The following is a 12,782-nucleotide window of genomic DNA, read 5'->3' as shown; positions in this document are numbered from 1 at the left end:
TGTTTCCTTTAGATAGATGTATGATGAGCCTTGTATTAGATGACATTTTCTTTCTTTTCCCATAAGTACCACCTATGTTACTAATGAGGTTTCCAAGAGTTATATCCTTCCATGGGTGACTTCCATGGACTTTCAATTTCAACCATCTTTCATACTTATTTATGATGATGTCATGAGCTCTTGATTTCAATGCTTCTATGATGCCATGATGCATCATCATTTTTCTTAGTGAATCATGATATCCATATCTTACAATAGAAGACTTAAGAATGGGAACTTGAGAAGAACCTAGGTGAGGAAGACTATCTCATTCATGGTAGATATCTCTTACTTCCTCTTTCTTGAACTTATTCTATTCATCTTCCTCCACTTCTTCGGTGGTATTGGCTTCTTCTCTACATATTTTATTATTTTCCTTCTTGATATTAGGACAATCTCTTTTGTAATAGAAACATATGCTTGATTTTTCTCACTGGCTCCCACATTAGTTTTAGCCTTTAACCTAGTCTCTTCAATATTGAATAGTGACCATCGATCCTGGAATGGAGTAGCTTATTTCTTCCCATAAATGCTTGAAGTAAAGTTACCCCACTCCTCTGGTAGTGCATTTAGTACTACAGTGGTCATCTCCTTATCATACATTACTTCTCCTTGGGCTTGAAGTTGATCCCTTATTTCAGATATCCTCATAAAGTATGAGGCTATTCCTTCTTCTTTCAATAGCCTTAGCTTGTATAGTTATTGCCTTAGAGAGATAGCTTCTGATGTAGTACTTACAGAAGACAAATCTACCAATTTGTTATATATTTCTTTTGAGGTGTTTAGTTTAGATACATATGGAATGAGGGGATCCTTGATAGATTCTATGAGAATCCTTTTAGCCCTCGCATCCCCTTTCATAAAATTTGCAAGTTATTTAGCATATTATTTTGTTGGTTTGGTGATAGATCCTTTGAGATGTTCCATAACCTCATTTTCAATGAGATTCAGATCTGTCCTGTTTTTCCATGCAAGATAGTTTAAAGCCCTAACCAATTTGTTGCTTTCCTTGCAAAAAGACATTTTGACAAATTTACATGTGTACATGAATATACTTACTTGTTAAGATGCCTCTTTCACTTATGCCTCCTTGAATTTGATGATAGTAAATACAATATAGAATTTCTCCTTGATGAGGATAGATCTCTTCAAGTGTGATCCTCGACTCCACAAAGAAGGATATCACTTTAGATCCTTTGATGGTGATGTCTTTATGATGATGTTCAATGATTACTTCTTGATGATATCTTCAATGGGAAGGACCTTGCTTCAATGAGAGGGAGATCACCTTAGAATCTTGATGACAATGTCCTTGGCCTTGCTTCTCTAGAAAGGAACTTGATGTATAAGTCCTTCAACTTTAGTAAGGTCTTTGAGGTCTCTTGAGATGACTTGAGGATTCGAAGAATTCTTTCTAGTGTAGACTTTTTCTTTGATTTAGGGTTTTTGTTAGAGCTTGACTTCTTGAATTCACTTTGATGCCTTCCTCGAAATTTGAACCTTGAGTGTCCCTTGATAAGATGCACTCCTTTGACTTTGTCACCTTAGCTCTAATCTCATGTTGAGAAATCTAGGGCATAGTAATTAGGTGATTTCTCAATGTTAGATAACTTCTTGTGAATGATTTTTACTCCTTATATTAAGATTTTCGTTTACTTATGTTATTATAGTGTTTTCCTTCATCAAACAACTACCAATGCATAAACAATAAAGAGACAAAAGACACAGAATGTAGGCTATCAGCCAAGGCCAAAACCTCTCCTGCTTGAGAGGAAAACCCAAATGAATTCTTCTTCTTATAGAGACTTCAATTGATGAATACCAAGACAAGACCCTTGACCTATTTTGCCACTCCAAGACCAAGACACACGTTCCCTTTCACTACTTCTCTTTCGTGCCCAAGTCAACACTTAGTCGAACTGCTTGCCTTCCTTTATACCTCAGTTATACTTCAGATCTCGACTTCCTTTTTCTCTGCCTCACACTTGCAACTTCTGGGCTTCCTTTAGAAACCCTAGCACAAGTAAATTATCAACTTCATAACCTTGATTCCCTTTTCTTTAGGTGGAGGCAATGTCCTTGGTAAATTGGCTTGATAATGAATTTGATCTCTTCCTTAATCTGTCCTTCAAAGGAGATTGTGATATCCCAACTTCTTCTGCAGTGGACATCACCCTTTCTATGCACATGTGGAGAATATCAACCCAAAATAGATCATAAATGATCTCAATTATATTCTCCCTTCCTTTGCTTGGTTATAGGCTTCCTTGATGAACTTCACACCTCTTATTATAAACTTCTCCTTGACCAAAATTATGCCTTTAAAATGAGGTCGAGTTTCCCTATTTATAGTGGTTGGAGCATCCATAATAAGCCGACTTGAACTATGGGTGAGTCGACATGTCCTTTGGAGAAAATTCATTATTTCATTTAAGGCCGACTTGAAGGAGATGCTTGAGCTTGGTCTTGGAGGGCTATTTGACTCTTTCATTGACTCACATACAAATGTAACATGCCCAAGAAGGTTCCTTCATGCATGGCATTGACTCAATTTGACCCCAAGAAGGTTCCTTCATGCATGGCATTGACTCAATTTGACTTATGACCAATCCTAAGGGCTAAAAATGGGAGTTATTACTAAAAATAAAATTATTTGCTCACGAAACCCATGATTCAAACATTAAAATAATAATTGTATTTTTCTTCTTTACATCAATTACATAAAATCACAATTACACATGTCATTATGAAGACCAAACCTAGTTACACTTTTCAACATTCGTCTAACATTGGATCTGTTAATTTTCTTCTTTACATCAATTACATAAAATCACAATTACACATGTCATTATGAAGACCAAACCTAGTTACACTTTTCAACATTTCAATCATCTAAAATTGGATTGGTGCATAGGAGTGCAAAGAGACAACTAGGGGAATTCTTCCATGAGGAAACACCTTACAACGTAAATAGTGAGCATATTTAAAATGTTTTAACCATATTTTTTTTTCAATTGCTTTATATAATGTATATATAATTCTTTTTTAGATTTTTAAGTACTTATTTCTATCTAAACTTGATATAAGATTATGTTGTCTCATATGAACATTAAAATATTTTATTTATGGTTGAGAATGAGAGAGAAATATTTTTACCACTTCTCCTTTATTATGGACATTGAGAGTGAGATTATTGATGTTTTATTATACTTTTAATTAAACAAACTAAACAAATATATCCATTTTTGTTTTTTTATTATATATTTTATTTATAGTTGAGAGTGAGTGAAATATTTTTTAAGCTTCTCTTTAATATAGCTAATAAAAATAAGATTATTGATGTTTTACAATACTTTTAATTAAACAAACCAAACACACATATATATAAAGACATTTATCAAGCCCAAATTAAACATAAACACATTTACACCTTTCTCATGTTGAGTTGTAAAGTGAGCTTTTAAACTCAAAAGAACCCTAAAAATAATTAATAAATAAAATAGCATAATACATTGGGAATACAAAAGTCCAGAATCAGGCAAACAATGCATCCACTTATCAACAACAAACACCCGGTGTATGATCTTCAATTTTTTTATACACCATTCTTTAAGCATCCCCGTACAATACAGATTTAAAATCGGTTATTATTTAATTTTAAAATGAAAATCTAAATTGTTCCTCAAATAGATGCAAAATCCGTTATTAATTATTTGGAAGGATATAGGATTAATGGAGATGGCAATGATCATTTTACTGTGGTTTAAGGACTGTATTTGAGTGGTTTTAACCACGGATTAACTTGAATCTCGTTCATCAGTTTTGAAGTTCAGAAAATAAAAATAGCTCAGCATGTGTCATTCGCTGTTTATAAATCTTACATATATCTAAATTCCATTAATCTTTACTGAAAAATACTTGACTTGATTTTGCATAAATAAATACATGAAACCTGGATCATTTGCACCGTTCTCCATAAATTCCACAACTATTTTCAGAAGAAAGTGCAGCTGAGCCCATCGGCAACAAAATACAACGAATGATTGCAACTAATATTCCTGTCAGCAGGCAGGTGAAGCCAATAAATAATAAAAAAGCATCGGTTAATAAAATAGATATGGTACATCGTTACCTTCAATACTAGTTTAATATTTAGAAATATTTAGAGATTACAATGGTGATACTGTAAGATCTTGGGAGCATTAATAATCTTGAGCCATCTCAAAAGCAAGCGTCCAACATACAGCAGCAGCAGAGGGCAGCACAACTGGAATTTGTAAAATTAAAAATATGAGTACCCAGTTTCAAATCTGTTACATGAGTACGCAGCTTTCCTAATCAATATGCAAACCTTCTGAACTATATATAATTCAAGTCCAGAATTCCAACCAAATCCATTCAATTTAGAAATTATTAACTCACCATCCTTTCCAGAAGCCATCTCCTCTCTGCTGTGTCTGAGCAGGAGCATAATTCTGAGGGGGAGGATAAACATGTTGAGGATACCCAGGAGGAGGAGGAGGGGGGTATGCCTGAGGATGCCCTTCTGGTGGATACCCTGTTCACAATAACACAAAATCAATTCCCTGTCAATACTTCTCCATATCACTACACTTTTGAAAAATTAATGAATCCAGAAAGCAATTCACATAGATCTCTGAAATTATCTGATACCCATCTAAATCCAGGCCTAATATCACATATTTCAACATTTCCAAAATTAAAACAGCCATGTATTGCCATTTTATTGACTGAACTTCCAGACATGTCGTATGACAAAATAAAGAAAACATTTCTATGATATGAAATACGTTGAGTCCATGAAATCGATAAAAGCAGTGAGGCAAATGGTGTATAGATGGAAAAAACCTTGAGGGGGAGGAGGAGTCATCTGGTTTTGCTGACTGTAGTTTGAGTTCATAGTTGCAGAGCGCTAGAGAATGTGGCTGCAATCTGCCTCTGATTATCAAATGATGTGATGATGAAGAATGTCTGGAAGAACGCACTCTGTGCTTTGGGGTTCGTCTGCTTTTATTATGGGCGAATGAGTTCCAAGATTTTATAGGGACGTGAATAGGGGTGCAAGAAATCATATGACAAGGAATGCGTGTCTTCTCGAATCACGATATCGAATTGACTGTTACGAGGCGTATTCAACGAGGCGGCCATACGAAGCTTTACTTACAATTTACGTAAAAGAGAAGTGGCTGCCAACTTACATAGTAATGGAGGTCGGAGGTGAAGTGGCTAAATGGAATTATGTAATTTTAATTTACAAAATATAATTTCTATTTGTTTTTGTGTGTATATCAATTTTAAAATCAGTTTGTTTCTATTAGTTAGGAGTTTTAAAATCAGTTTGTTTCTATTAGTTAGGAGTTTGACTTCTTGTTTCCATTAGTTAGGAGTTTGTTGAGGTCAAGTTCTTTGAGAGATTTTCTCTAATTGGTTAGCTTACTAGATTAGTGTGTGGTTGAGATATTCATTCAACTAACACAATGTATGTCCAAAATAGATTAACTATCTTGAAACATACATCTTTGTATTTATATTGTATTATTATTTGATGTCAATAGAATAATTTAATAAGTTGTAAGGTAGTTAATATTTGAAATTTTATGTTTGGATATAGAAGAATATGTTACCTTTTTATTTAAAATTATAAGATAAAGATTTAGATTAAAAATATATATTAATATGACAATGTCCATATTAACAAATGTGTTTGATATGTCATTCACATACATGGCTTCTTGTATAAAAGATGAAAAATGTTAGAATGTATTTTTCCATAGCCATTAACATGATGTAGATGAAACCTTCTAAAAAGTTGTGTGTTATCACTGGTATGTGACGTTTCAGGTGAACACTTCACCCATCTTCAAGGACATTAAGCTTTTCTTATGATGAGAAGAGTGTTGGACTAAATTAAATAGACAAGGAATTAGAATATACCCATTAGGGAGGACAAGGATGAAGAGACCATTGATTATAAATAATAGGAACTAAAACCATAATGCATTCAAATCAATTGGTAAATTAATAATAATTCAATGATTTGTTAAGAGTCAAAATTTAATTAAATAAATTAAAATAAATTTAATTTAGGTAGTTAAGAATGGTTAAGTTAAATAGGAAAAACTTAAATGAAACCACAAAATAATATAATAATAATATAATAATATTAATTGGGTAAATTATTATTATTTAGGTCAAATTTGAATTAAAGAAAAATTCAATAGATAAAATTAATATTAGAAATAGAAATTGTTTGAGTTAAATTAAATTATATATATAGATAGATATATTATTGACTAGGAATACACTAAAATAAATAAATAATGTAGACTAGATTAAAATAGAATAAAAGATGGATTAATGAGAATTAAATCATCAAGGAGAAATTTGAGATAATTTATGTACTAATTATGATTAGAACATATAACTTGAAAATTTTTATCATTGAAAATTTTAGATTGACATAAGAAGATAAAGAGATAACTTAAATTAGATAGAAATAAAGGAGAGGAGTGAATTAAATTAAAGAACTTAAAAGACATGATATAAATAGGAGGGGGAGAAAAAGGAAAGGGATAGGGAAGGTTGAAGGAGAAGGAGAAAAGGAACGAGGGGAGGCTTAAGATTTGTTGTTAGCAAGACCTGATTTAGAGGTCAATAAATGGATGGTGGGTTTCCAAAAATGGTTTAATTGGTACCCATCTTCTTGATTAAAGTTGTTAGGATGTTTTTCAAATTCAAGGACTTCCCTAATGACATATTTGGTGGTGAAGGAAACGAAGGCTAGGATTTTAGTTTTATCAAAACAAATGAGGTGCTTGGTGGAATGGGAGTGTTCAACAATAGCAAATTTCATAATACAATTATGGTAGGGGTGAGTCATATGTTCTTTAAGATGAGATTTGAAGGATTTGCCAGTTTTCCTTATGTAAGGCTTCACACAGTAGCAAGGGATTTCATAGACTTCAGGACCTAGCATAGGGTCATTCTTTTCCTTGGCCAATCTAAGAAGTTGGCTAAGGGTTTTATGGGGTTTGAAAAAGGTCTTTGTGTTCATTTTAGAAAGAATTTTTTAAAATGATCACTAACCCCTTGAATGTAGGGTAAGGTTACTTTAGCTAGGGGAGGGTTATTGAAAAGGTTTTCGATCAACACATCTAAACCACATTTACTAATATTCTTTTGTTAGTTGATGGTTGACCGATTAGTACACCATGGTTGATTATGGCTAAATATATTCAAGTTATGGTTAAGGAAGCTTTATTATGGTCAACATATAGTTGACTATGGATGACCATACTTGTCTAAATTTAACTATAGTTGACAATGATAGATTATGATTGACTATGGTTGGCCATGGTGACCATGGTTTAACCATGTTGACAATGGATGAACATGGTTTGAAAAATTGAACTATGGTTAACTAGAGTTTTCTGTAATAGATTATGGTTGGCCATGTTGAAAATGGATGGTCATGGTCGACCATGTTTGACCATGTTCAACCATTTTAACCATGTGTTATAGACATTTTTGTGCCTTACAGCATTGAGCATGAAATGTCCATAATTTAAGGGATCCAAAGTCCCTAAACATGTTGTTCCTACCCCTATAGGAACAAGGCTAACAAACCATAGCAATTCACAGAAGTTCTCCACCAGAAACTGCTCAAAAACAAGTCAATTCAGGATCATTTCAGTGGCTACACTAGCTGTTTGCGCTGAATGTCAAAGCCAACACTGGCTACCTGCGTTGAATGTCAAAGGGAACACTGGCTACCTGCGCTGAACGAGAGTGGACATGTGGCAAGCTCATTTCTCAAGGTGTCAAAACCCAGGAAGCTTCCAAAATGACACTTGCCTCAGGGAATTCGACTGGTGATGAGTAAGAGGTTCCAAATCTCCAAGTGGAAGCAAGAACCTCCAAGTGGAATCAAGAACTGACAGAGGGAGAGGACACTAGTCAGATCTCAAGCTGACTCATCCTCTCTCCAAACATCTATATATGGATCTCTCCTCCACGAGATCTAGGGGCTGGAATTTTGTTATTGCAAAGAATTGTTGTTGGTTTGAGATTGGAATCATTGGGTGCTTAATGCTTTAAAGGGGGTGAAGATAGGAATTCCATTTGCTGGGAAGGAGATGCTAGATTGGAGCCCTCTGGGTTGTAGCTCTTCCTGAACCTTGTTATTCATCAATAAAGCTATCTTGGTTTCTCCTGTATGCTGATGTGTCTTTGATGTATGATTGCATTAGTGTATTTGGTTCATTTCTAATCCTGAACTATTTATGAATGTGAATATCTGTCTTTGTGTAGTGTTCTTCTCTTGTCGCAAGTAGTTGTTCTCTTGTGGTCTTGTAGGTTGAAGCTGGGCTAGCGGGAAGGCAAGTAGCTGTTCTCTTGTGATCTCGTATGAACCCGTTGAAGCTGCGCGAGCAATAAGGCAAGTAGCTGTGAACACCCAAAGAGAAGAGAGACCGGATCGAGGGACAAACGGAAGACACCGGTTAGTCCATCCATCTCTCTCTTCATTCTTAATTCATAAAGGAAGAATACTAGAATAGTTGTCTCTGTTTGTTGCTAAGGCACTGTCACACCTTAGGTGGATAGGATTGTCCTGCATAGGCATTTTTCCCCACAACAAATTGGCGACTCCGCTGGGGAGATCTATTTAGTCATTTTATTTTTGTTTCTATCATTGTTTGTTTCATAGACTCGACAGCAACAATCGAACTGCATCTGCTATTCTCGAATGCAAAGTAGACAGTTGCTGCTTTGATCCAATCACTGGACTTGTCTATGATCTGAACTATGGACTCACAAATGATTTGATGATCCTTTGTGATAGATCTTAGTACTCCTTCAAAGCATCCCTTTGATTGTACCTTGCTTGTTTCTTTTATTTGGCCTGAAACAGTAGATTAAATAGCAATCTGTGATCCAGAACCAGTGAGAAACGAGAGTTTCTCCTTCAGCGCAGACCCAGTGAAGGGATTCTGCATTTCAACGCAGGTCCCATGAAGGCTACCTGCGTTGAATGTCAAAACCCCTGTGTTGAGGTTGCGCTGAACTAGTTTGCCCTTGTGCAGCTGGGGTTCTCTGCTCTGTTTTGCCTTGTTTTGATCTCTGATTTTTGCAGCCTGTAACCAGCATAGGTACCAGTCTAATAACTCCTTTTCTCTGCTTAGATTCTGCCTCCTTTTGTACAAAAATACTGTGAATGTTTTTAAGTGTTTGTGGCGTCATTTACAGTTTTCCTTTGCATGAGTGAAATAATCATCCTGTAGCCCTTGATTCAGATCTGTTGATTGTGATCTTAGGAGAGAGTTCATTGGCTGTTTACAGTTGATTATACATTTACTTTTGCTTATTGGTTTGAGTTTGTCTCTTTTAAGTGTCGAAACAAGTCTTCATTTCGAAAATCGTTAAGTGTTGTAATCTCTTCTACCCTCTCTGATTTCGAAAAAGTAAACTTGTTTGTATTTGTCATTTAAAAGCAAATTCAAAGTTGTACAAAAAGCTTTCTTTGTAGGCATCAATACTAAGAAAGCGGAAAACAAACACCTGCATTGCGCATTTGCATCTTGATAGTTTGCATGTCTGATTTAGGAAAAGTGCATTAGAGTGTGCTGATTGCTCTTTGAGAAAAGATGGTGTCTTTCTTTTCCCTTAGTAGCTAGGATTTTCAAAGTTGAAAATATATAAAGCTTGCTTATCATCTTTAGACTGCATTTAGGAATTTGTATCATACATCTCGTGGTGAACCTTGAAAGGCAAACTTCTAAAAAGATCAACCTAAAATAAATTGAATGAACTTAACAACGCTTTGCAACATAACGCACAACATAGAGGTCTAGGCTAGAGACGTGTTCCGGCGTCGTAAAGCCTGGTGACTGTCGATCTCGTGGATGGTGGGTGATTCCTCCTGAGGGACGACAGCGTCAGTACGGATTGTGCTCCCACGTACCGTCGCGTATATATTGGGAGACCCCTATAGGCATAAAACCTTTATCCTTAAGAAGCCGTGTCGGCCGCCCTACTGATCGCAATGCACTGAACACAGCATTCAGGAAGATCGACCGCCCGTACCCTAAAAAGTATTTTGCAGTTTTGTGAAAAGTTTGGCACACCCTCTGCCTAGAACTCCAGAGCAGTTCCTTTTGGCCTTTTTCAGACTCTATAACGGAAAAAGTCCATCCGAGCATTTGTCACTTCGGGCTCGTTAAAACATCGAAGGAGACTAGAGTCATCTTTAGCTTTTTCTCGACTCTTTAAAACTGAAAAAGCAAGTTGTGTCTTAAGCGTCGTTAAAATTTATTTTAAACGGAACAATCACCCTTTATTCCTGCGTTGATCTTTAGGTTGGAAAAATGGAGCACACCAACCAAGGAATTCCCCTTGGTGGAAATCCTAGTCCTTTCTCCTCTTGGGGAGATGTTGGTGCGCCCCATATGGCCACATTGTCACTTCCAGGACTCAATTGGCCTGCCGGTCTGGCTCTTTTCAACCAATGTCGTTCAAACCACCACTATGCCTGAACAGTCGAGTCAACAGTTAGACCAGACCAGAGTTGCCAACCAGCCTTCTACTTCATCTAACTCTTCCTCTCCTCCTTCCTCTTCGCTTGACGGAACTGGTAAAACAAAAAACCAAGTTCCTAAGGAGAAGAAGGAAAAGAAGAAGAAAGAGAAGAAGAAGAAGGAGCCAAAGGCGACTGGGGGCAAACAAGTGTCGTCTGACAAAAATCCACACACAGCACTGACTAGGCCTAAATCGCCATGTGTCATATGCAAGGGAGACCACTTCCACAAAGATTGTCCCTCCATCCCTCGGATACTAAGGGACTGGTCTCCCCGTTTGCACAATTCGGTAGCGTCGACCTCTGATAGCCATGTTGACAGCTCACCGTCGACTAGTGAAAGTGAAGTCCCAGGACAGAGAGGGAAAGCTAGATTTCCCTACAAACTGTGTGAAGGCGACCACGCCATCCACCGTTGTCCCTTCTTAGACAAGGCTAAACGAGTTTTGGAAGATCGCCTGATTTTACGAACGCAACTTCCTCCTGGATATCAAAAACTCCTGCCAAGTCCTTCACTATTTGAGAACCCGGCTGGCCCGCCCAGGTGGTCAGCCGAAGCACCTATCATTGAAGATGAACCGTCTGGATCCATGCCTGACGAAAGTCAAAAGGTTGAGCTGGCAGTTAACCCGGTTTTGCCTTCAGAGGCTCTATCTTCGAATGATACCGTCACAGAGGAGAATAAAGACGACATCGTCCAAATTCTCTTCATCAACACAGACTCCGACGAACAAGGGGGCAATTTGCCCATTCCTTTATCGCAGGAAGGAACTTTGTCAGAGTCATATCCGGCCGTCTATTCGGTCCCACCACCAAGCAACCTAGTTGTCTCGTTCGACTGGAACCAACTAGGCAAACCCCGGTTGCCAGCAAGCATACCATTCAGAATTATCGTTCAAATATACAGAATGGTAATGGCTAGCACTATCATTGATGAGGGGGCATCTGTGAGTATCCTTTCCTCTATTGCTTGGAAAGCGCTTGGTTCGCCAGCGCTTTTGCTTGAAATGAGAAATCTATCAGGCTTTGATAAAGGAACCAGTCGACCTTTAGGTATCCTCCCCAATGTGCCCATTACATTGAAAGGGAAGACCGTTCAAATGAACGTGATGGTCATTCAAGGACCCTTGGATTATAACCTACTCCTTGGACGAGACTATATATATTGCATGGGAGCCATCGTCTCCTCACTCTTTAGAGTAATGTGTTTTCCGCATGAAGGAAGAGTGGTCAAGCTCGTGGACCAACTTTCGTTTCCCGGATCACGCATCGCAAATAGTCATGTACCATCCCTAAATGGTCTATTCACGCAAGAAGTGTCTCAACCCACGGTCCGTCCTCCTGATGAGCGCGAGTAATCCGGGAGGATATGACTGGAACCCAGGGGGCATGCGTCCTGGTCTGCTTCGGTAGAGAAACTTTGGGTATAGGGTAGGTTTCCGCGAGAGAATATGACTAGTCCGTACCCCGTCCGTCTAGGAAGAGGGGTTGTTCTACAATAAGATTCTTTTGTCAAAGTTATGTGAGTTGGCGGGCATCGTCGCTCACCTTTGTCTATTTCGGTAGATATTTCCGAGGAAGTGTTTTGTTTGAAAGATTAATGACACAATCTTTGGGTAACCTGAAAGAGGTAAGCCTCTCTCGTTAAAACAAATGTTTTGACGGAAGAGAAGTAGAGGTAACCTTGAAACTCTGTTTTATGCCTGGGGGCATGCAAACCTTTTGGAGTGCAAGCAAGGGGCGGCTATTTATTTTTAAAATTTTTAGGACCTCTAACCCTTTAAACTCGTAGGATTAGTCGTTTCCGAACTTGCATAACGAAAGGATGCGGGGCATAGCTTCGTGAGGTGAAGCTCCATAAAAAATAGAATCTCAATGAGACACTCTTATCATATGACTGGGTATTCGAGCAGTTTTAGCACAAAGTTCATGCTCGTTAAAAAATAAACGCAAGATCCGAGCAGTTTTAGCACATAGTTCATGCTCGTTAAAAAATAAACATAAGATCGAGCAAATGTTTCCACCCGCGTTTAAGCTCGTTAAAAAATGAACTATCCCGGTAAATAACCACTGTGAATGTAATATCATCAGCCATTAAAGCCTTGGTCGTGTTTGCACCGTCACCTCCACTTTTCCATTGGCCGATCGT

The 12,782-nt window shown here is 37.3% G+C and overlaps 1 protein-coding gene across 1 annotated transcript; it reads right to left on the bottom strand.

Annotated features, from left to right (window-relative positions):
• Nucleotides 1–3,961: 3,961 nt before the first annotated feature.
• LOC149246927 (protein CYSTEINE-RICH TRANSMEMBRANE MODULE 4-like) lies at nucleotides 3,962–5,057 on the bottom strand. The gene is made up of 3 exons (XM_089455792.1): nucleotides 4,909–5,057; nucleotides 4,462–4,597; nucleotides 3,962–4,306 (listed from the first exon to the last, which is right to left on the bottom strand). The coding sequence occupies exons 1-3, from the start codon at nucleotides 4,958–4,960 to the stop codon at nucleotides 4,261–4,263; spliced, it is 234 nt and encodes a 77-aa protein (XP_089311918.1). The 5' UTR covers nucleotides 4,961–5,057; the 3' UTR covers nucleotides 3,962–4,260.
• Nucleotides 5,058–12,782: the final 7,725 nt, after the last annotated feature.

The sequence above is a fragment of the Pinus tabuliformis genome, chromosome 7 (assembly GCF_031772625.1).
Source record: "Pinus tabuliformis cultivar Carrire ecotype Pingquan chromosome 7, CPIR1, whole genome shotgun sequence".
NCBI classification, from domain to species: Eukaryota; Viridiplantae; Streptophyta; class Pinopsida; order Pinales; family Pinaceae; genus Pinus; species Pinus tabuliformis.
The sequence above is the reverse complement of the archived record's forward strand: the minus strand, read 5'-3'. Positions and strand labels throughout refer to the sequence as shown.

Bases quoted from the DNA above. Each gene is read 5' to 3' on its own strand.
- LOC149246927 (XM_089455792.1), bottom strand. From the start codon at position 4,960: ATGAACTCAAACTACAGTCAGCAAAACCAGATGACTCCTCCTCCCCCT. The intron at 4,598-4,908 runs GTTTTTTCCATC...TATTGTGAACAG, and splicing joins GACTCCTCCTCCCCCTCAAG to GGTATCCACCAGAAGGGCAT. The intron at 4,307-4,461 runs GTGAGTTAATAA...TACAAATTCCAG, and splicing joins GATGGCTTCTGGAAAGGATG to TTGTGCTGCCCTCTGCTGCT.